The sequence below is a fragment of the Drosophila navojoa genome, chromosome X (assembly GCF_054131105.1).
Source record: "Drosophila navojoa isolate 15081-1374.11 chromosome X, UAZ_NAV_1.0, whole genome shotgun sequence".
Taxonomy (NCBI): domain Eukaryota; kingdom Metazoa; phylum Arthropoda; class Insecta; order Diptera; family Drosophilidae; genus Drosophila; species Drosophila navojoa.
This window is the reverse complement of record NC_142895.1, coordinates 24,200,125-24,226,099: the sequence shown is the minus strand read 5'-3', so window position 1 is coordinate 24,226,099 and position 25,975 is coordinate 24,200,125. Positions and strand designations below refer to the sequence as shown.

Here is a 25,975-nt window from a genome sequence, read left to right as displayed (position 1 = left end):
TCGTACGTCAAACACGCAACCCAACGACTTGCAACAAGTTTGAAGTTGGCAAGCGGCGTCTGCTGCTAAAAATAAAACCAACACACTCGTTTGCACACGCACACACACACACACACGTATAAAGAAGCCCATACATACATATATAAATATATGCACACATACACATACATACAGTTACACACAGACAGAGAGCTACTACGACGACGACGACGACGACGACGACGCCGACCAACGACGGCTGCAAAAAATGTGATACGACAGTGATTACGCGATTTTTCCATAATAAATGTTGTGGTAAAGGCGACCTTCCGGTTATGGCTGACGATGACGACGACGACGACGACGAGTCGCAAATACGAGTCAACGAGCAACAACGAACACTTGTTCGGCTCAGCAACGATGACGGCGACCTTCCTATGGTCGGTCACTTGCTCTTTTTCTCTCTCTCTCTCTCTCTCTCTCTCTCTCTTTGGTAGCCTCTCACAACTTAGCGGAAAATGTCGGTAAACAGTGCAACCGGTTTTCAATTACGCACATATAGCAGTTGGGGCCATGCACAGTGATACAAATACTCACTAACTATCGCATGCAATATTTTCGTTTGTTTACATGGCAATATAATGTAATTAAATTTGATTTAAATGCATTTGTACCTGAACTCCTTTGTAATCAAATAAATAATAATATAATAAATCAAATTGATGATTTATATATAATAGATATTTAATATGCTTTTACATCAGTAAATTTTCACATTCAGCCAATATATAATATATGTACATAACTATTAAGTTTGGTTTCTATTTTTTATTCAATGTCAAATCTAATCACAAATATTTCAGATAACAGTTATTATATACAAAAAACTTTATCTTGTAGCATTTCAATATTGGAATATGTAAAAATATAGTATATTGCATACTATCGAAATTTTAATTTAATACTTTTACACCCGTAAAATTCATTCTTTTTTTTCTTTTCTATTTCCCATTCAAAATTATATTAATGTTAATCAATCAAAATTTTGGTTTGAAGTAATTCAACCAAATAATGTTTAATCTGGTCCCACTGTCATGTACTACTACTACTACTACTGCGAGAGCGTGAAAAAGCTTTACTCGCTGACTCAAAAGTGCGCTCCCACATTGTGCTGCAGCGTCGTCGCTCGTTTCGTTTTACTAGGCTAATCATCTGTTCTGGTTTCGGATTTGTGCTGTCTCCCGTTGTGCGCTGTATGCTGTGTGTGTGTGTGTGTGTGTGTGCGTGTGGCTGTGTGTATGGGAGTTGTTGGTGTTGCTGTTTGAGCATTCGCATTCATTCAACGACAGCGCCGCCGATGACGACGCCACCGCCACCGACACTGATTTGAGAGCTTTGCAATTTTGTCGGTCGCTCTTGTCGTTGTTTTTCTTCGGGTTTCGTTTTTTTTTTTTCATGCTTGGCGTGTGAGTTTGTGTGTGTGTTTATGTGTTTCTGTGCTGGTGTGTGTAAGAAATATTTCACACGCTGCTTTGGCTGGGCAAGCAAAGCACTTGACTGTTGAGTGGCGGTTGCTGTTGTTGCTGCCCGCTCGCTGCCTGCTCTCGGCGGGCTGTTGTTGGAATATTGTTGACTGCCTGCTGTTGGGGTTCGTTGCCGTTGGTTGTGTTATCATTTCAGTTGCTGGCTGACTGGCTGCATGGCTTGTCGGTTGCACGCGCAGCTCCGGGACTCCACCGATTATTGGGTGTGTGTGTGTCTGGCCCGAGTCTGGGGCGGCGACAGCGGCAACGACAACGTCGGCGATTGTAATCGGTTTCAGTTCATTTTCATTTAAATGGAATTAAATATGGTAAATGATGAAATCAAGCTGAACAGCAGGCGTTTCCCCACTTCATCCCAACACCGTTCTCCTAATGTCCGTACATGCACACATACTTTTATATGTACATATGTACGTAAAGCTGCCGTGGTGAGTTGTTGATGGTGAAGGTAAGTGAAAAAGCGAGTCAACGAGACGACAACGGCACAACTACAACAATGCTAATACTCTGGCGAGAGACCATGACGGGCAGCGCGTGTAAAGAAAGCAAGAATCGTAATCTATAAAATAAATAAATAATTTGAAATGTACACACGGCGCAAAACCAAAACTCAGCCACAAAAAAAAGAGGAAAATAAAATATAAAAAAATATATTTAAATGGCTGTCTGTGTACAACGGCAGTAATAAAATCTCATCGAAATCGAGATTCGATATTCGAGGGAAAGAACAGGCGCACAGCAACTAGCAGACCGACAACGGCGACGCTTCACAGCGAAGAGAGCGCGAGTAAAAATCGATAAACTTGCAGCTGATAAGTAGCAAGAAGAAAACAACTTAAAACGGCACCAGAGACAAAGGCAAAAGGCAAAGGAAAAAAAAACAGCGCCAACCAACCAACCACCAACCGACGACGACGGAGTCCGAACCCACGCAGCCCACAACAGCATTCAGCACCACAGAGCGCAACCACTGCCACCACCAGTAGTAGTAGTAGTAGTAGTAGTAGCAGCGACAGCAGTGGCAGTAGCAGCAGCAGCAGCAACCGATGAAAATCTGGCGGCTGGCGTACCTGACGCGCGCGTGTAACCGCCAATTTAACAGGCAACCAGGCAGCACAGCAAGCGCCGCTGCTATGGCAAACAGTTGCCAGCGAGCAGCAGAGCAACCAAACTGCCGGCCGCAGCCGACAGAGAGAGAGAGAGAGAGCGTGAGAGCTTGCTTGAGAGTGTTGTTTGTGCACAGGGTTGTCGAAGCGCACAATGCGAGCGCAAATTAAATGTGAGGAATAAATTTGGTCATTCAATATCAATTTGCAGTTTGTCTTGAGAAAATCAAAAGCGATAGGCGACATAATTTTAATATTCTAAAATTAACATAATATAAAAATATATCTGCTTTATAGCTTCCATTTTAAATCAAATTTAATCTCAGCATTAGCTAGAAGTAATTGCAGCAATTTGACAGCTCTGAATCAGCCAGTCGCAATGTTATGTGCTCTCACACACACACACACATACACGCAGCATTGCATGCTTGAAGACGGCCAGAGAGAGACTGTTATATTTCGGTCAGCTTAGCACTACGTTCTCGTTATATGATATCGTTTTGTTGTTGGTATTTGGTTTTTGTTTTGTTTTTGTTTTCATTTTTTTTTACAGCTCATCGTTAACAGCTGCTCTTAACATTTATTTTTGCACAGTTGAAAATTGAAATGCTTAACAAGTAAGTCGAAAGTGCTCTTTAATGGAGACCAATTCGACGCTTATAACAATAAAGCAGTGCGCAACACAATATTTGCCTACACACGGTTTATGAGCACAATTTTGTTGTGCGGCGCGTATGCCAACTGCTGGGTGCTGAGAAAAGGCGAGCAGGCAAACTCTACCGCAATAAATGAAATGCGAATAACCACCACAGCTAGTCTGAGCTACCCCGCCGAGCGGACCGACCGAGCAGAATCAGCAATAGACTAAGGTGGAATACAAATGGCGAGTTCACATACACATACATAGCACGAATGTTGAGTATAAGTATGTATGTATGTGTATGTGGGCAAATTGCGACACATTTTAAAGCACAACAAAATCTTGTCATACAAACACACATACATACATACATATGTACGTATGCTGTGGGCACAATTAAAGCTTTGATATTTACAATAAATTCGAATCATTTTCAATTAAATATGCGTTTGTTTAGTTAACTTGCATAGTTGTTGACAGTAATCCAGATTATGCTATAAATTACGTTTTAACTGTAATTATATTTAAAGCTTAACGCATATAAAAAACAGCAAAGAAAATATACAGTGGCTCACACCTTATTTCGTGCAGCAGCATAGTACAACTTTGAAACCGTATTCCCGCTAAACCAGTAAAGATATCGAAAAAATTTAAATGAGGTTTTATTTATTGGTTATTCATTATGTATTAACACTTTCAATTATTTTTATATTATAATTAATAAGATTTAAAATTAAAGAAAACTAAAAAAACAGCCCTTTTCCATGTCACAGCTTATTTCGTGCACTTCACTTTCAATGACTTTATTGTCCAAAAATTCTCAAATTAGGATAATTTTTTAACTCATTTTTGTTTAATCACCTCCTTGAATAGTGATTCCATCGAGTTTACTCATTTTCGGGTGATTCCGCTGGAGATTTTTGGCCAATCCTCCAACACGGCCGTTTTGAGGTCATTTTTATTGAATATTGACCATTTCCGAATGGCCACGCCCAATTTTGCCCACAAATTTTCTATAACGTTCAGGTATGACGACTGGGCCAGCGGATTTACCACATTTGGACTGTTCCAGATCAACCAGGACTAGTCAATACCCGTTTTATTGTTTTGGTCATTTGCCTGATGCAATCGGGATCGCCCTTCTAGACCCAGTTTTTCTGTATTTTGGAGCAAATTTTTCTTTAAAGAGGATAGGTACATGTTATTGTTCATATTACCATCAATGAAAACTAAGTATCCAACTCCCAAACCCGACCTGCAGGCCCAACCATGCAACAGCCACTGCCATAGGTCATATTTGATTTTAGGTGCTGATCTTGGAGCTCAGTATTTGGTGGGCGCCAGGCAGATTGCTTCCAATCCGACCCATATATATGCACATGAGTCGAAATTTAATATATTTGCGTCGGATGGGTTCCAATATGATGGCCGTTAAGCAAATACTGAGCTCCAAGATCAGCACCTAAAACCAAATATGAGCTATGGCAGTGGCTGTTGCATGGTTGGGCCTGCAGGTCGGGTTTGGGAGTTGGATACTTAGTTTTCATTGATGGTAATATGAACAATAACATGTACCTATCCTCTTTAAAGAAAAATTTGCTCCAAAATACAGAAAAACTGGGTCTAGAAGGGCGATCCCGATTGCATCAGGCAAATGACCAAAACAATAAAACGGGTATTGACTAGTCCTGGTTGATCTGGAACAGTCCAAATGTGGTAAATCCGCTGGCCCAGTCGTCATACCTGAACGTTATAGAAAATTTGTGGGCAAAATTGGGCGTGGCCATTCGGAAATGGTCAATATTCAATAAAAATGACCTCAAAACGGCCGTGTTGGAGGATTGGCCAAAAATCTCCAGCGGAATCACCCGAAAATGAGTAAACTCGATGGAATCACTATTCAAGGAGGTGATTAAACAAAAATGAGTTAAAAAATTATCCTAATTTAAGAATTTTTGGACAATAAAGTCATTGAAAGTGAAGTGCACGAAATAAGCTGTGACATGGAAAGGGGCTGTTTTTTTAGTTTTCTTTAGTTTTAAAACTTATTAATTATAATATAAAAATAATTGAAAGTGTTAATACATAATGAATAACCAATAAATAAAACCTCATTTAAATTTTTTGGATATCTTTACTGGTTTAGCGGGAATACGGTTTCAAAGTTCTACTATGCTGCTGCACGAAATAAGGTGTGAGCCACTGTATGTACATACGTACATACATACAAAGTTTTATTTTTCTGTGTCAAATGCTAATTTCGTATGAAGAAAAAAAATATATGCATACATATGTATGTACATATAGTACATATGTATATAACATCTCCAACTAAAACAGACTAAAACTTAAAAATTTAAGCTTAACTGAATTTAAATACCATGGGAAAATACGGTATGCATACAAATGTAGGTATGTATATACACTCTCTCTGTAAGTATGTGTATATGGTAATGAATTTACATACATAATTATTTTCACACATGTGTATTTAACATTAAGTCTTGCGGTTTACACACTTGGCCAATCTTTTGCTCTACACACATCCAAACTAAGCTTCACATTACAAATTAGCGCCCCCAAGCGGCCTGTAAAACAATAAACAACCGCAGACCCGCAGCAGCGTCAACGTCAACGTCAGCGGCACGAGCAGCAGCAGCAGCCGCAATAGCAACAGTATCACTCGCTCTCTTTCTGCTTGCCAGCTCTCTTCTAGTCGCTCTCTGTTAATCTTTCGAGTGTGTTTGGTCTGCTGTAGTTGCTCGTGTCGCACTCTTTAAAGACATTTTTTTTATGTTACATTAAATGATAATGTTGCCGCCGCTGCTGCTGCTGTTGCCGATGGAAGTTTTGTATTTGTTTTTGTTATGTGGCTATTGTGTGTTTGGGCTCTGTGTCGGTCGACCGCGACGCCGGCAACGCGGCCAGCGTCGCTGCAATGACGCTGCAGTCTACAGAATGTAACAGGCGCACAGCAGCAGGCACCAAAGACGGCAGAGTACAACAATGGCGAGAAGCCAAGTGCCGCCAGCGACGAGACTGAATTGTGGAGAGAGCGCGCAATAACGAGAAAGAGAGACATATAAATCGTTTGGCGGCTCTCGCGCATGTGTCAGTCTCGCTGGCGCTGCTGTTGCTGTTGTTGCTGCCGTTGCCGTTGCCGTTGCCGTTGCCGCTGCTGTTGCTGTTAGTTTTCCTGACTTTGCCTCTGCTTTTCTTTGTTGTTTTTTTTTCCTAACTTTTTTTTTTTTTTTTTTTTTTTTGTGTGCCACCATGAAAATTTGGTGTGTAATTTCTTATTGCGTGTGGTCACATTTAGCATTTTGGGTGGAAAACTTATAGAATTGAATATTGGATTAGCTCACCGATTTTCCGGCACAGACAATGCGATTTAAATCGCTGGCGTATCTTTTGCTGCGCATTCCCGCTGCGAGACAACAACAACAACTATGAACGGCAATAGATAATAACTTTACACTGCTGCTGCTTCTGCCGTTGGCACGCTGACTGCGGCTACTCGCTGGCTGCCGCCTGCTGCCCGTTGTATGCGCAGAGCACAGTGGGTCTATAGGGGTGTTGGAGGCTGCTGCTGCTGCTGCTGCTGCCGCTTGGCTTATTATTAAAGCAGCTGCTGCAAATGCGACGAACGGCAGATGAAAACCATCACTTCCGGAGGCGCTTCAAGTACTGAGGAATGTTGTATATACATGAGCTGTGTATGTGTGTGCGGCGCGCAGCCAGCAACAGCAAAAGCAGTGGCAGTGGCAGTGGCAGCGACAGCAGCAACAGCAAAGCTGTCGACGTCAACGCTAGCAGCAGCAGCAGCACCAGCAGCAGCAGCAATAGAAAAAAAGAAAGGAAAAAAAAGCAAAAATCAACAAACTCAACACAGCGAATGAGCCACGCAAAATAAAAGGAAAAGCAGCTTGGCAAAGCACACCCAAAGTAGTAGTGGGCAGCAACACAGCGAGAGCGAGAGGGAGATATATAGAGAGAGCGAGAGTAAGCGAGCGAACGAGCGCGGGGAATATGGAAAGATGGGTATACTACGCTACAGATGGATGGGAAGAGGGGCAGAGGGCAAGATACGGTACATATTGGTCTAACGAGAGTGTATGTGTGTAAGTGTGTGTGTGTGTGTGTGTGTTGGTTGTGCATGATGAAATGCTTGAGGCGCAGCTCAGCGCATAGAGCTCTCGTTTGACATAAGGACTTGCCGTGTGTGTGTGTGTGTGTGTGTGTGTGTGTGTGAGTGTGCATGACAGACATAGAACATATCTATATACATACATATATATTTATATATATACATACACACATGCATATGTAAACATGCTAGCTATATATACATACATATATACATACATATGCGTATGTATGTGTATGTGTGTGTGTGTAGGCAAGCTTATGGCAAATGTTAGTTTTAGCCTGCGTCTGCTTAAGCTCTGTTATCAGCATTAGGATCGTAATTACAATCCAGTTCCAGAATCGGACGAGGCAGCCATTAACCAAATGCTCACACACACACACATACATACACATATGCATGTATGTATATAGAAAGTGCATTTGTCAATTGATGCACCGAATGAACTGGTTCTAAAAGTTGGCCTGCATTAACCATCTCGCTCCCTCTCACACGCATTTCACATAATTAATTCGCAAGTCAATTGAACTGTGCGCGATTGTCAAGAAGTACGCTAGTGTTAGACTAGTAAATACCCTGTATTCTCATATTAATCTCATATTACTTATGAGATATTCATACAATATTCTAGATGCTCAGATACCCTGTTTTTTGTTTCAAAGTTTTGCTATTTATTAAGAAGTATTGCAAGAAATACCCGTTATGACACTCATTTCTTCTCTTATCAAGCCTAGACCAGCACATACTCTGAGTGTCACAGACATTTTTCTATGAGATTAGTGTTCTATTGCTAGACATGCATATACCCTGCATGAAACATATTTATACTCTCATTTTATGAAATTATGAACAATTATTTTTTTGCTCGACTAGCAGTTACTCTGTATAGCACACGATTCCAATCTTTTCTAAGATTAATTTGCTTACAGCTAGATGAGAATGATGATGACTTCAATAATACCCTGTTTTTTACTATCAAATTGACACGTACTATACCATATACTATAATATAGTACTACTAATAATGACTTCAAAATACCCTGTGTTTTTTTTTTTTATGATTAAAGCACAATATAATTCATAGATCTTATTGTCAATTAAAAAACTTTCGAATTCTTTTCATCCATAAGAGCTCATTTTATTGTTTTTTTTTTCCCATGTTATATGAGTGCCTTTGGGCTTTTATTTTACATAGATATTTTACTTTTATAAATTTTCTTTTCATAGATAATCATTTCCTCTATTCTGTTATGTAAAATTATATTCGTATTAAATTTTTTTTTAATTTTATAATTTTTAATTTACATAAAAAAATAGAGAACTAAATCTACATTTAAATATTTTATCATTAATATTAACTTATAATTTTCTAGGAGATTTCCTAGGCTAAGTTCTCTTGGAACGCTGGAAAGCAAATGTTCAAAAGCTTCTTATCAATTATCAATTCACTTAGTTCTAATTTCCAGAATTGATCCTTAACTTTGCCTATTTAGTGCATATTTGACGAAAGCTCTATCGAGAAGCCTTAAAAGTTAGGCAAAAAACTTCGACTTTCTGGAGAGCTCGGGAGACTCTATATGGAGCGTGTTTATAATATAATATCTAATAAGAATTTCCCACTTGTTGCTGCTACATTAAACATATACACTAAAACACACACACACACATACACATTCATACACACACACATTCAGACAACGAGAAAATTGTAGAAATTTGTTGGTAATTAATATTTACCAGTAGATTTCTTAGTATCATACTCCCGGTGGAGCTGAGGCAAACGAGGAGCTAGCGTTAAATCGCACGAATCGACGGTACGACAATGGACGAACTGTGACGGCCCGATTGATAATGCCGCTGATAAGGATAACGCTAGCAAAAGGTAGCACACGCGCGCTTTTCTCTCCCCGTGAGAGCGAGCACGAGCACGAGAGTACGAGACGGAGAGAGATGGAGCGAGTCAAAATTTCAAATGATGCATTCAAAATCACTCAGGAAACAAGCAACGGTATTCCCGAAAAAAAAAAGAAAAAAAAAAAAACCCTGGTTACATGGCAACAGGGCCAAGAACGCACTGGCCCTGGTCTGGACTCCAGCTAGGGTCTAGGTCGTCCCTGGTAAGGTAAAGGTAAGCTAAGGTTAAGGTAAAGGTGAGCTAAGGTACGGCACGATTACGACTACGGTCTGACAACGATATGGTTTACGGCGAACCGGTACGGGTATAACTTTATTAATATATTCCCGGAGTGTGAACTTGCGCGTGGAACGAGGCACGACGAGCCTTCAAGTGGCAATGGCAACGGCCATGCAGCCGATACAATAGGGTAAACATCACACACACACACACACACACACACACACACACATAGAGAGAGTGCAGAGGCGCTGGAAATACACACACACATACATATATATATATATATATATATATTTATATATGTGTATTTGTATATATAGAGCGAGAGAGAGATGCGTCTGGAAGGGGCAAAAGCCGGGCTAAATGGCGGCTGACTGCTGCATATAGAGCAGGAGCAGGAGCAGGAGCAGAAGCAGAAGCAGGAGCAGAAGCAGGAGTGGCAGCGAGAGGGGGACTTGGGGGCGACAGTGGTTCGCTATTTGGTCGGACGTTTGGTCGTTTGGTCGGTCGCCCGTGCGTGGGCCAGGCTGAGTTATTGGTCTAAATAGCAACACTGAGCGAGCATCGTGCAACGCGAGGCGAGGCGAGACGAGACGAGACGAGACGCAACGAGAGTGTTGGCCATAGCCGAATGCGAATGCGTGTGGCAAGCTTGTGCGGCATCGGCTGGGGCTGTTGTGAGGAGTTCGGCTCGTTGAATTTTTGGTGATGTACCTTTAATAAAACACACACACACACACACACACGCACACATACTCAGGCCTGGCAGACGACAGGAATATTGGAAGTTGCAGCTTCGTGCAGCATGCAGCCGAGCCGCAGCCGGAGCCGGAGTTGCAGCCGGGGCTGCACTCGAGCAGAGTCCCAGAGTCAGCACGGGACACGCCTGGATCAGACGCGAGCAACAACAAAAATAGTGAAGGAAAGCGAACTGGAAAAAAAATTGAGTTGCCCAGGAAGTAGGCTGCATGCAACACCAGCAGCAGCAGCAGATGATGATGATGATGATGATGATGCCCTTGTGATGATAATGATATTATTGGCTTACACGTTGCAAGGCTGCACAAGTTTGGCAATTGTTGGTGGTTTAGGCCAAAGCGAGATAGAGCAATGGGAAGGACAGCGGAAAGAGGAAGGAGAGAGAATAAGAGAGAGAGAGAGAGAGCAGCGTGAGAGTGCGTGCTGAAGACTTTGCAAAATGCCAAGATGAAATAAAAATACACGCAAAAAAAAAAAACTCTCTCTCACACACACACACACACTGGCAAACCAAGGAGCAGAAGGACACATGCAACTGCAACCAAACAATCAACATGAGGCACAGCTCTGAAAACTCTCTCGGGCCCAGGGCAAAGACTAATGAAGTGTAGAATAGGGTTGCTGGGCTGCAAATTTATGCAACTGGGCGAAGTCTAACAGAGGCTATTGTAGCGCCAACATTGATGGCAGCCACACAACAACAACAAGAGCGAAAACAACAATAGAAAAACAAACCGAGAGGGAGAGAGCAATAGGTCAAGTAGCTGCAGCATATCGCACGCACATTGCATTTGGAGCATTGCTAAGTAGCTGACAGTCATACGCCCACTTAGCAGCCCCTCAACCGCCTCTCACCCACCCCTCCTGCACATCCATCACATAGCCATTTGTCAGCAATTGGATAACTGTCGCAGCAGCTGCATGGAAAACAAATGGAAAATTTACTCGCCAGTCACGTTGCAGAGCCGGCAGAGACGTTAGCTCTATGGTATATGCCTCAGAGGCAGAGATGACATTAGTTCGCTTCTATTACATGATTTACGTTACGTGATAGGCCCTGGCCTGGTCTTACGTTACGGCAAGGAAAGTGGCGCAAGAGAGAGACGTTTCGAATGCGATATGTTAAACGAATGGAATCAATAATTTTATTTTTGCAATGCTACTCGAATTACGTAATGTAAGTTGTTACGTCATAACGTATATGAGCTATGTTAACTCCAATTTTGGGCGGATATTATATGAAAGCTGTACATGATAGTCTTTAAATTCGTAGATCAATACGTAATTTATGCTACGAGAGCTGAGCTTACGTTACGATAAGGCATTTGACGTAAGAAAGAAGATTTCGCAATGATACTTAAATTACGTTACGTAACGTAAGCTGTTACGTTATGTATAAGCTATGTTAACTCCAATTTCGGACGGATATTACATGAAAGCTATAAGTGATGTCTTTAAATTCGTAGATCAATGCGTGATTTACACTACGAGAGGTGAGCTTACGTTACGATAAGAAATTTAACGTAAAAAAGATTTTGCACTTAAATTACGTTACGTAACGTAAACTGTTACGTCATATTGAAGCAATGTTTACTCCAATTTCGGACGGATATTATAAGAAAGGTGTACATGATAGTCTTTAAAGTCGTAGATCAATACGTAATTGAGCTTACGTTACGATAAGGAATTTGGCGTAAGAAAGACGATTTCGCAATACTTGAATAACGTTACGTAACGTAAGCTGTTACGTCATATTGAAGCAATGTTAACTCCAATTTTGGACGGATTTTATATGAAAGCTGTATATGAATCCTTAAAGTCGTAGATCAATGCGTAATTTACGTTACGAGAGGTGAGCTTACGTTACGTAAGGGATTTGACGTAGGAAAGCAGATACTACTAGAATTACGTTACGTAACGTAAGCTGTTACGTCATATTGAAGCTATGTTTCCTACACTTTTGGATGGTTATTATATGAAAGCTGTATATGATGTCTTTCAATTCGTAGATCAATACGTGATTTACACTACGAGAGGTGAGCTTACCTTACGATAGGGAACTTGACGTAAGAAAGAGGATTTTGCACAGATACTTAAATTACGTTACGTAACGTAAGCTGCTACGTTATATATTAGCCACGTTTACTCCACTTTTACACAGATATTATATGAAAGCTATACATGATAGTCTTTGAATTTGTAGAACGTAAATTACGTTACGTGACGTAAACTTACGTTACGTTAAGGAGACTGGAGAGATAAATTTCTTTCGACTGCGATATATAAAAAAGAATTGAGTGATTATTGCTTTGCGGTATGTTATTTGGATTAAGTGGCGTAATGTAAAGCATTACGTTATATATATGATTTAATTTGGTTTTAGACGGATACGATATTATGTATATACATTGGAGTCTTTAAATTCGTAGATTTTCAATACGTAATTTATACTACGTTACGTGAGCTTACGCTACGTTAGAAAGACTCGCGTAAGAAACACGTTACCGCTGCGATATGCAAAACGAATGGAATGCTTATAGGATTACGTTACGTAATGTAAGCCATTACGTTGTACATCAGTCAAATTTAGACTATTTTTGGACGAATGCCATATGATAGATATAATAGACATATTTCGCTTCATATATGTAAAATGAATGAGGGGTTTATTAATTCTTATTCAGAATTCGAGTTGAGAATTACTATTCGTTACGTAAAGTATTACGTTAATAGCTGGCATATTTTGTTGAATTTTGATTATATATGATTAGTCTTATATGAGATATAAACATTCATTGGATTTTATTACGTAATTTACACTACGTGACCTAATTTATTTATTTATATCGGTGTGCAAACTAAATGGATATAATTGTATTGTGCCTTACGTTACGTAACGTAAAGGTATTGCTTTCAATACATGCATAAGTAAATTTGGTTCAGTGTTGAAAAGACATGACAGACATCAAATAGAGAGAATAGACCAAGGCAGCTCATTGTATTATTACATTATTAACGTAGCGTGGCATACGTAATTTTAATTTACGTAGCGTAACATTTGGCATTGCATTACAGACTAGAGAGTGACATACATGTACTTTACCTATATCTAAGTATGTATGCCCGCCAATCTAAACTTACGTTAAAATGTGTTACGTAAAAGTAAATGTATGAAAGTAATATATGTATGTATATACCAGACATAGTTATTTTTTTTTCGTAAAAATAGTAGTGCAATATGTAAATATGTATTTGAGTGTAGTATGTCAAATACAAATTAGCGTCACGTTATTGCTAATGAGTTACGTAGTTTATTATGCGAAAACGTTGCTCAATCCGTAGGGTAAATGTGAAAGAATATTTCTTGGCATGTTGAAGGTTTTAAATTTCCTTTTGTTAACGAAAGCAAACCCTCCCGCTTTAGGTAACGTTACTAATGACGTAAGCCAAGCGCTTATTACTATACTGCTTACGTTTGTGATTATGTTGTAAATCGATTGCCCAACGCGCTTCGAGCTGTCCGCTGATGCTTATCCAGCTCTATTTACAGCCTAGTCAGTCAGTCAGTTGTCCGTTGTCAGGTCCCGGTGCAGGGGCAACGGTGTGTGTGTGTGCCTCGCATTTGGCTAAATAATGCTAATACATACATAAGTAAGTATAATTGCTATAAAGGGGCGTGGCACCTGTTTCACCAATGCGGCTATATGCGAAATTGTCTTATGAGCAATGGCAATAGCAGTGTAGTTTATTGCGTGGGTGTATGTGTATATATATGTGTGTGTGTGTGTCTGTGTGTGTGTCTGTGTGTGTGTATTCGTGTGACTTTCATGTGATGCATTATGCGCGCGCGCTGCACATAAATAACATTGCCAAGTGCCAACGACGAGGACAATGGGAATAAGGCTTCGGCAATGGCTAGCGCGACTAACGGGAAATGGGCAACGGGTAACGGGCGACGGGTAACGGGCAACGGGTCGTCGGCGCTGCCATTCAATCAGCACTCGCTGTTGCCACGGATGTTGCCAAATCGTGGAAAATTTTCGGCAGCCACCTCCGACAACAACAACAACAACAACAACAACAACGACGACGACGACGCTGGCAACGGTAATGGCGATGGCGATGGCGATGGCAATGGCGACGACATTCTCGATTCTCGTGCTGCTCCTGCTATTCTTGTTCTTCTTCGTGTTGGGGCTTGTTAATACCAAAATGCCGGAGCTCTGGTATACGGCGTACGGCGTACGGCATACGGAATGCGGTATATATGTATGCTGCCTGGGTTTTGGCTTATTGTTCACACAAATACACACACACACACCCAGAGAGACACACACACACACACACACACACACACACACATATATACACATATACAGAGAGACAGACAGAAACGCAGAGATGTTCGCGCACACACACATACACACACTCAGGCACACACACACGCATGCAACTTGCATTTTGCATCGACAGATGGCGTTTCAACTGCATTTTCGGCATCTATGGAATTTTTTTTTTTTGCTTTCTTTGCGTTTTTCATTTTGCTTGGCTCGAGCTTTGCGGGTTGAAGTGAGACAGCGATAGCGACAGTTATGAAGATAACTGAACCAATACACACATATTTGCATATACATACATATGTATGTATGTGTAGTTATGCATGTATGCATATATGTAAATATGTGCGTATATTAATATGCACAGACAGCGCGAAAAAATACTGGAAAATTTATTTAAAAAAAAATATAATAAAAATGCAGAGAAATTAAATATGATTCAAGGAGTATTTTGTGGGTCTAGCAACAAAGAAGGAGTAACGATTAAGCAGTAGCGAGTGTTAATGTTAATACATATGTCTATAATAATATAAGTAGGTAATATGTTAAAAGTTTGAGGAATTCAACTAATTTAATTGGATATTTACTTTAGGCAGTTCTATAGAGTACATAATAATATATAAAGTGAGTAAGAGTAATATTCGGTTTTTCATATATAATACATATTTTTTACAAATAATATTAATTGAAATTTAAAAAAGTGTAAATGCTAAATTGTAGTTTGAAAAAACAACTTTACCGATGGGGTATATGTATATAAATATAGTATGTTGAACATAACAGGGATTATATATAAACAGAAAAATAGTTGAAAAATAAAAGAAAAAACGAATGTTAATATTAATCGTTGTAGATCAGCTATAAGGGTTTCCATTTACTTGAATATATGAAATATAATCTAAATTTATGCTATTACTAGAATATAGAATTAGAACTCAAGGTAACAAAAAGTAAATTTTATATATTTATATTCATATATTTATATTTTATAGATTTATATTCTCTTTGGAATAGTTGTTCACACGATAAATAAAAAGAAACACTATAACCGTCGTAGCTTTCTTAAAGACAAATATATAAATATGTATGTGCATATATCCATTTAAGAATTTCATATAAAAGATTGTTTAGAAGAGAGTTTCGAGCTCACTTTTTAAAGAAGAAGAGGGGTATCTGCAGGTCGAGCAGTCTCGACTAAAGCACTCTTGCTTGTTTCGTTTACTTATGGAAGGTATAATAGACAAATGTTAATATCAATCAGCTAATACAACTTTATAATAAGAGATATATATACATTAATACATTTTTTTTTTTTTTTTGAGCTCTTTAAACACTTTTGGTATAGTTCATATGAAAGTAGGTCATATACATATGTAGTTCCTCTTAAGCCAACTTGCTTTGATAGACATCAAGTCTTATATTTGAACAACTTTTCTTTGTTTTCTTTTGCTATTATCTTGAAGACGCAGAAATTATAGGGTTATATAGATACTAGATATAGATACATTTATAAAATAGAGCTACAATAGAATCCGGTTATAACGACTTCGCTAAAAGCGTCTCTCTGGTAAGCAGAAAAACTTTACTGAGCAAAGTTGTACGGTTATAACGTTCTCCGGGTATAACGACGGTTCCTTGGGCGTACTTTAAAAGTGTTCTAGATGGTACTATCCCATACCTAGCTCACTAGTTCTGGGCAAATAAATCTATGCATATATTAAGCACAGACTGATGTAACAGATGGATATATATTTGTACGTATGTATTTGAAATGTAGTAAAATAAATATACATACATATATGTATATATGTGTATATATAATGTTTATACATATATCTATCTATCCGGTCGTTCAATATCAATATTGAATCTCCTTAACTTCTTCCAACTAAGTCAGAGTTAGTTAATAAATTTGAATTTTCTTCAATAGTTCTTAGCCTGGCTAACACACACACACACACACACACACACACACACACACATCGACAGTTGCAACAAATAGTCTCTGCCGCTGCTCGGTCGACGCAAATCGCTGGCGAAATGCTAATCGAATGGCAGCGGCTGTTGCTGATTTATGTATACCCGAAAACTAAGGCTGAGCTATGCGATGGGGGCGTGGCAGCTAGGTGGGCAGCGCGTGTTGAGTGTGTGGAGCTGGAATATTGTATAGTTGGTAAGGTAAAAGTGGAGCAGGCAACGAGAAAGGGGGGAGGAACAGGGAGAGAGAGAGAGAGATAGAGAGAGAGAGGGGAGTGAAGGCGAACCAAAGCGGGCTATTGAGCAAATGCATGGGAGGCTGTGCGTGCATGTGTGTGTGTGTGTGTGCGGTAATAGACACAAAAACGAAGCACAGCCTGAGCTGCTGCTGTTGTTGTTGTTGTTGTTGTGTTGGAAGTGGAAACTAAGCTACAACAACATTTGCTAAATACACACTGGAAAGGCTCGGGCCATCCGCTCGCATTGCATTGCATCGCCACCTTTGTGACTGGGCACCCTGTATGCGTAAGTGTGTGTGTCTGTGTGTGTGTGTTTGTTTGTTAGCATCAACGTGTAGATGTGCCTATGTATGTGTGTGTGTGTGTGTGTGTGTGTGTGTTCATTGGAAAACTAAACCGAAACGATTTCAGCGTCCGATGCCGCGTTGTCGACCACGGTGGCCGTCGTACTACACACACACACACACACATGCATATGTATATATACAACAATTTTTTTTTTTGCTTCTTCCAGTTTTCGTTTCCCTTGCGCCCTCAGCTTTGTCGCCCACGTAACACCAAAACTAAGCGCAAAAAAAAAAACCAAAACAACAACAAAAATAAAAGAAACAGAAAACAAACAAACAACAACCAAAATGGAAACGTAAAACAACAATAATAAATAGCAAACAAAACGAGAAATTTTCGCGTTTGGCGAGCTTCAAAGGCTGCGCCAGGTAGTTGAGATGCGCAAGGGCGGGAGGGGGTGGGTGGGGTTTAGGGGGGAGGGGTTGTCAGTAACGGGCAGCAGGTGAAGCAGAAACCCACATCACCACCACAACCCACTCCCCCCATCCCACACACCCACAGATAGACACACTTAAGGCGCAGGGCTGTCATTGATATACCAATTGTACCCGAGTTTGGCCCAGAGCTAACCGAAAAAGATAAAGTAAAAACTTGCTCTAATACAAAATACCCTGTAAAGCGAGAGTCAGCGCATTGGCTCAGACGAATTTCGGATCATTATGATGTTGATAGAATTCCTCTACAGCAATGGGTTTGCTTTTTCTTATACATTATCGTAGTTGGGTCGTTAGATTATGGATTCAACGTTTATACAAGTGTTATACAATAAATGATAATAGGTATTTCGATTGCTGCTCGAGACTTGCTTCAATGTATGAGCAAGCACATATTCTATTTATGATTATAATGATAATGCCATTTTTAATGACAATGAGAATGAGAATGACAGTAGCAATAGCAATAGTAATGACAATGACAATGATAATGGACAATCACAATGACAATGACAATGACAATGACAATGACAATGACAATGACAATGACAATTACAATGACAATGACAATGACAATGACAATGACAATGACAATGACAATGATAGTGACAATGACAATGACAATGATAATGACAATGATAATGACAATTATAATGACAATGACAATTGCAATGACAATGGCAATGAGAGTGCTAATGACAATAGCAATGAAAGTGATAATGGCAATGATGACAGTGACAATGACAATGATAATGAATAATGACAATAACAATGGACAACCACAATGACAATGGCTATGAAAGTGATAAGGCAATGATAATGACAATGACAATGAAAGTGGCAATGACAATGGCAATGATAACGATAGTAATCATCAATGATCGATGATCATTATAATGAGGATGATGACGATAATAATAATAGCAATGATAATGACAATGATAATGAGAGAAGCAATTCGGATTAGTGCCAAAAAAAACCATTCGTACAAAGGTTCATTTATCATTATAATGATAATACTGATGATCAATGATAATGAAAAACTATAATAATGATAGTTTGGAATTGGGATTATTGAAAAGAATAGTCTGTCAAGAGTGCTCTAGCATGATAATGCTAATATTTATGGTGATGACGATAATGACAATTATAATGAAAACGAGAGAAATATTGTGAGAAATATTGAAAGTGGCATGTAAATTGTGAGCTATGCTCATAGTATTTTTGATGATAGCAACAGAAATATCATAATGATAGGCTTTATGCTAATTAGAATGCTAAAACTAATTCTAATACCAATGATAATACTAATGCCAATAATAATTATGTCTTTAATGTAAGGCTATTTAGTTGGCGCACTTTTGCTTCGATTATATATCTAGCTTTAAAAACTTTCTTCTTCTTATTCACATATATATTTGGTTACAAACACGCTTACCAAATCCATATACCCCATTCATTTGCAGCACCAATACGCAACAGCTTGTTATTGTAGTTGTTTCTTTACTGTTGTTATTTTTTACTGTTCTGAGGCTCGGCTCATTGGTTGGTTGATTTTCAGCTGGAAATTGAATTGGTTCTAGTTGCTAAAGAAACTCACCTGCAATGAAAAGAGAGTGGGAGAGAGTGAGTAAGTGAGTGAGTGAGCGAGAATTGCGAATACAATTAGCTGGCACAAAAGTTTTCAAAGAGTTTTATTGTTGTTGCTGTCGTGTGTAGCTTTAAGGCAGGCGTTGCTTGGAGTTGACCCTTTCGTTAAGTTGTTGAGTTGTCGAGATTTTGGTATATTGCATTTTGTGTGTGTCTACAACATAGCTCACAAATCAAAACTTGGCCATAGCTGCAGCAGCAGCAGCAGCAGCAGTTGCTGTCGTTGTTGTAATTGTTGCTGTTGCTGTTGCTGCCAGCAGCATTTACACATGGCCAACAGCAGCACATACATAACTAATAGATACAAAAAGCCGTATCTTTTAGGTGAATGAACTGTAATGAGAATGTGAACCTGGGCAACAGCAGCCAGCCAGCTAGCCACTGAGATGTTGAAAATCGCAACGCAAAGTGCGCAATTGAAGCTGCTGTTGTTGTTGTTGCTGCTGCTGTTGTTGTATGAGGCAACACGACAGCAACAGCAACTGCAACTGACCAACAACGAGACGCGACAAAAAAGAGCGAACACAAAACAAACGAATGCAAAAGTCAAAAGCAGCGACTGATGGAGTATATATATATATAAATATATACATACATATAGATGCCAGCGCAGGGGGCAGAGGATGTTGATGTGTGTGCTGAGTGCAGGGGCCAGGCAACTTGGGGGGGTAGGCTTGCCGACTAGGGAGCTGGACTGAGGCATGGCCGGGCGTAGCTGAGCTGCATGCATGCTGCAGCCAATTGCAGCGCTTCAAGCTGACCAACAGCAGCAATAATAAGTAGCAATACCTGGCAGCCAGCTAGACCAAAGACAACAGCACACACACACACACACACACACACATACATGTGCATACGTATGTATGTATATGTGCTACAGCGATCAGTTGCCATCCGATCTGATTCAATCGTTCGCTGCAGTTCAAGGACGCAGCTACTTAAGATTCTTTTCTTTTTCAGCAACTTGCAACTGGAATTGTGGCACGAAACTTGTTCTACAAACATCGAGCTGGCAAAAGAAAGCGAACTAAACATAGATATATATGTACATATATATATGTATATGCAAATAGTTGAGCAAAGAATGGAAATATAGTATATGTATTGGCTGTACTCAAAAAATACACAATAAAACGAGAAAAGTTATCGATTTTTGAAGATAAGCTCGATATCCGCGCTGTATATGCGGACATTCTAAAAAAAAATACAAGTCTCTAGCTCTTATATCTGCTGAGATCGAGGTGTTCAAACATACAGACAGACGGACAAGGCTAAATCGACTCAGAATATATGTATATACTTTGTGGGGTCTGCCACGCCTCCTTCTGCCTGTTACATACATTTCAACAAACCATGGGAAATCAGGGTATTAGATTTCCCATTTTCAATGGGTTAAGGGTATAAAAATAATATTATGCACGTACATAACATGTTTATATAGTACATAACATAACATAACATGTTTATATAGTTTATATAGTACATACATATACAGACTCTACTTTTAACCATTATCCATAAGTTTTTAATACTCGCTCACAAAGTAATAAAGTTTTTTTGACTTTCACTTCCTATGTATGTCTTTGTCTGTCTTGTATATGTTTAAGCTGCTTCTCTTAACTCATATGAAATCTTTTGATTGAGTCAATTAATTATATATACTTCACATAAGAATAGCAAACTTATAAGCCTAGTCAATTGAAGCCTTTAAAACCAAAAACAATGTGTTTTTTTTTTTCAGAATACAAGTTAAAAATTTGATAGATTCTAAATTGAACTGATTGTCCATATGCGATGGACCTATGATTTTTTTTGTTCTCTTTTAATCTAAGATCATTTTATTTGGGTCAAGTTGATTTATTAAATTTTGAATAAGATATCTCTCGAACGGTCGACTTGAGCTTGTAAGGCGTCTCAAAAGATATAGAGCAGCCAAACGGGTCAGTCGAATATGGACAGCCCTATGTATTTAATTTTAAATATTGTAGCAGGCTATAGGATTTGCGGGACCAGCACTATAGTTAACCATCGATAAAGACATATCTATCGATAGCTGACCATATCGATAATGGCAGAAGAAGAGAGAATAGAGCGGCTGAGTTGAGTTTGGAAGAAGAAAAGACGTGTGGAAAGAATTAATGCGAAATAAAGTTAATAAATAAAAGCCTCCTATAATTTTCAATATGTATGAATGAATACACTTGACTATGATGGTGTTTAGTTTCGTATTGATCTTTATTATTCTGAGCCTGGGTTTATATACCCAGACTCATGTATAATTTCAACCCCTAAATCTAATCTATCTATTGCTATCTGTAGCTTTTATAGGTTCTGAGATCGACGCGTTCATACTTATTATGGACAGACGAACGAACAAGGATAAAATCTATTCTTTCTTTCTCTCTCTCTCGCTCTCTCTCCCGCTCTATCTATTTATGCTTTATCAGCCACGCTCCCTTGCTGCATACAATTCTTAGGTGAGATAAACTTAATTAATATACGTATACTTGATATAAACCCACTAGGAGCTATAATCTCAAATGAGTTATTAATAGCCTCGCTTATGACTCTAAGAAAAACGAAATAGTTTCCATAGCATTAGAGTGTAAGCTCCACTACGTCTCTATAAAAATCCTTCAAAGGACTGGTCTAAAATGATATGTACACACCTACCGAGGGCATAGTACAAACTGTATATTTTGCAGTATTACAGAAAGTATCTAAAATTTAGCCTTAGATGTAATTCGCTTACCTATCTAAGATTGCTTTGTTTATTAATTTTTCATCTATGCCTATTGGGGGTGTTCAATTCCAATGGAATTCTACGAGTGCAATTTACTCCAGCTATATCTAAGATTGATTTAGAGACTATCGGATCTAGTATAGTTGGGAAAACACTAGAGTTATAAATGAAACGTGAGCTGAAACGAAAATCAATTCGTAACTGAAAAAAAAGTGAGAGAAGAACTTGAATTATTCTTCTCTCATATTTTTTTCAAGCATTTTGGAAGCTCAGCCCAGGCACGACTCCTTAATACTTATATATATGTATATATGTAGTATATATATAAATATATGTATGTGTATGTGTGTGTATCTATATAAATATGTACATCATAATAGCAAAGTTAATACCAATATAAACATATATACACACACACACGAGCTGTTGCAACCAGCGTAAAACTTTATTTCTTTGCCTTGCATTTCCTCATTGCTGTTGTTGTTGTTGTTGTATATTGCTGCTGTTGCTTTATAGAGAGAAGTTAACTTTGCATTTCCCTTTCCACGCCCAGCAACTCCCCCTGCATAATGTCTACCTGTCTCTGTCGCTCTGTACTTTTTATGACTCCTTCGTTTCTGCTTTGTATTGCACTTCTTCGCCCTCTGCTTCTTCGTCTTCTTCGTCATGTTGTTGTTGCTGTTGCTGAGTAAATTAAAAATTCAATTTTTGTTGTGCAACTTTTGCACTTAACCCCCAAAAACGAAAACAGCCCGAACCAACCCCACCAGCAATCCCCTCCATTCCCATCTCCTTCGCCATCTCACACTCTTCTCTCGGCAGTTCTATTGGTTTTTGTGCTTCCTCTTCTTCTTCTTGTTTTACTGCCATACCCATAACAAGCCAATGTTGCGTGCATGTTAGCAATATGTTATTAGAAAAGCCTCGGCAACAGTCGACCCCATCCCCATCTCTATCCACCCTTGTGAGTGCCTAGAACCCTAGAGCCCCACACCCCGCAGCAGCCCAGTGGCACCAGCATTCTTATTGCATGAGTTGCATCTAACAGAGGCCACGCCCACTATTCAGCAATTTCCCACATTTGTGAACGTTCAAAAATCTTGCAATTTTTATATGTATATTAAAAATAAATATAAATAAAATACTAGTGTAAAATATTGATATGATTAAAAACAATTCTTGGTCTTGAGGAGGAGCTGAAGTAAAAAATGTACATATATATATATATAAAGTGTAGTTATTCAAAATAAGACGTCGGTGTATAACGGTATATATGTATATATTCATGATCGAAGCGAAGAGCTAAGTGAATTTTGCCAGTGAAGTGAATTTTTTATCTGTCCGTATGTTAGAACGTGCCGATCTCTGAATATATAAGAGCTAGAAACTCGAACCTTTTTCCCTAGGTCTGTTACGCGTATATAGAATTTGTTCTTAAATAAAATTAAGCCGATAAATACTCCCGGTTCATTATTATCGATCAAAAACCTGTTCTCAGAGGAAATTTCACACATCTTTAGAGCTAATCTTTGAAGCTAATTAATAGAATCGATTTTTTCCATAATCTACGGATGTAGGTGGGAGACCTTCTAAATTCACCACCCACATATATGCATATATTTATTTACAAAATATTTTTTTACATAGTACATACATTTTTATACTCTCTTCACTTAGTACAGTAGTAAAAAAAAAATCATTTACCCAGTAGGCATAGCAAAATAACGCAAACAACTATTCACATTTAGATTGCTCAAATCGGCAGTCAAGATTTATTTGTTCTATCTGAACGTTCAAACGAGTGTGAAAATAAATAAATAAATAAATTGAAATATTAAAAAAAAGATAGGTTCGAACAAGATGTATAATAATTTAACGGAGAATGAGATGGCTAAGTTGGCAGAAAAGGACGCGAGTGTTAAGGACCTTGCCGTGGCCAGCATTGGGGATCCAATCGCTCTTTGCTTGCAGGAAACTCAACAAAAGGTAGCTCACGTATCTGATCGTCTGTTATAGAATATAATAATGAGACTCTCAATGAACTCCATCAATTACAGTTGAGCACAATCAAGGTGACACAGGATGCTGACGAAAGGCCGGGGAAAGAATTGGAGCAGCTGGAAGGTGAAATCGTCAAACCGATTCCAGATGAGATTGACAAATTGACGAAAGATGATCATTTCAAGGTGATGGAATGGACCGAGAAACTTACGCCGAACGAGTATGTGAAAGACAAGTCAATTTCTATATCTTAACTATTCTACGGAATTCGTTCCCTTTTTTCCGATAGCGAATGTCGTGATCAGACAGCCGAGTCGCGTCGTTCACAGTTCGTGTCGAAAATACCAAAGCCCAATCCTTCATCGAAAATTCGACCCATGACCAAAGGCGAGAATAAGAAATCCAATATTCCAATTATAGTTGAGGCTAGCTATAAAACTGGTCAAGAAGCTGGCAAGCAATCCAATTAAATGAACTTATCCAAGATATATATTAATAATATCAATAAGTATGTAAATTCGATAAAGCTCAACGAATATAATAAAGTAAGCATTTTATTCAGTGTAGTGCTTTGGTATTTCGTGGGGATATTCGTGCCCATAAGATACATCCGATACTATCCTACGTTCACTTTTATCCCAACTGAAATTCAAAGAACTATATTGAACATCTAAATCGGTATGACTGTAAATGGGACACAGAACTTTGAAAATTGTAGCAGGATCTATCACAGGCGTACGATTTCGATTATTAATATTAAACATTTGTAGGTAATACTTGTTCAAGGTAAAGAAGTTAAAATTAGCTAATCTACCTAATCGATTCCAGTTGCCTAAAACATAACAGAATAAAGTTTTACTGCTAAGCGTTAGATACAGATTTCAACTGTAAAACTATAGAACATTTAGTTAGTTCTTTAATGTAAATCCAAAACTGTAGAATTTAAAGCACATTTGCAATATGCCACGCCTTCAAAAAAGAGACGAACGATTTATAGATAGGCCTCTGATAAAGAAGGTAAATAGTAATCCTATTATTATTTCAGCTCTAAAACTTTGGAAGATATGGATTTCTGACTTTTATAGACGTAGAACCTCATGAAATTCGTAGATATATTCATTGCAGATATACGCTGAACCTATTGAGAATGGGATGTGAAGATATAATGATTTTTCCTCTCCTCTTCTTCTTTTATTTGTTCTCAAACCGAAGTATATTCAAGTCTTTTCGGAATAATAGAATCTCTGAGATAACAGATATAGCATGTCCCAATTAGCCACACCCCTAGTGGGCGTATTGGCAAAGTCTTAACTTTTGATCAGAAGAGATGATACCCACTACAGTAGGACATACAGTACACAAAACAAATATACTCTCTAGCCGCTTAGTGAGCGAGTATAAAAACAACAATAAAATAGTCGACTTTTGCATAAGAATTACACAAATTGCGTATACGCCGCAGTTGCCATGAATCCGAGAGAATTTCATATAAATGAACAACAAATGAACCAAATGAACGCAATGAATACGAATATGAATATGAAAAATATGTTGATTTTAACAAAAAATAAAAAACAAGAAACGAAAAATGGGGAGAGAAAGAAAGGAGAAAACATATTTGCAATAGTTGACTTCCTCATTTGATATATGACTTACATATGAGCACATACATACATACATATGTACATACACATACATATAGTAGGTGGGATATATGCACAGCTCTGCGGCTATATGGCTTGCATGTATATCTGCATCTGCATCCAAGGCTGGCAACTGGAATAAGCAATGGGGCCGATGCTGATATGTCTGCCTGCCTGCCTGCCTGCATATCTGTCCGTCTGTCTGTTCGCCCGTCCGTCTGGTCCTCTGTCCCTCTGTCGGTCTGTTCGTCTAGAACTTTCCAATTCCACGACCTGCTGCACTCGCCACCC

The 25,975-nt window shown here is 38.8% G+C and overlaps 1 protein-coding gene and 1 long non-coding RNA gene across 2 annotated transcripts; both read left to right on the top strand.

The window, feature by feature from the left end:
- The first annotated feature begins 1,001 nt into the window (after positions 1 to 1,001).
- LOC149090737 (uncharacterized) lies at positions 1,002 to 3,711 on the top strand. Its single transcript, XR_016197401.1, has 2 exons — positions 1,002 to 1,831; positions 3,183 to 3,711. It is a non-coding gene; the product is annotated as an uncharacterized LOC149090737 (long non-coding RNA).
- Positions 3,712 to 23,752: 20,041 nt separating this feature from the next.
- On the top strand, positions 23,753 to 24,689 carry LOC108657978 (uncharacterized). The gene is made up of 3 exons (XM_089264836.1): positions 23,753 to 24,026; positions 24,098 to 24,261; positions 24,331 to 24,689. Exons 1-3 carry the CDS (start codon positions 23,901 to 23,903, stop codon positions 24,509 to 24,511), a joined length of 471 nt encoding a protein of 156 aa, XP_089120962.1. The 5' UTR covers positions 23,753 to 23,900; the 3' UTR covers positions 24,512 to 24,689.
- Positions 24,690 to 25,975: the final 1,286 nt, after the last annotated feature.

Bases quoted from the DNA above. Each gene is read 5' to 3' on its own strand.
- LOC108657978 (XM_089264836.1), top strand. From the start codon at position 23,901: ATGTATAATAATTTAACGGAGAATGAGATGGCTAAGTTGGCAGAAAAG. The intron at 24,027-24,097 runs GTAGCTCACGTA...CATCAATTACAG, and splicing joins TGCAGGAAACTCAACAAAAG to TTGAGCACAATCAAGGTGAC. The intron at 24,262-24,330 runs GTATGTGAAAGA...TTTTTCCGATAG, and splicing joins GAGAAACTTACGCCGAACGA to CGAATGTCGTGATCAGACAG.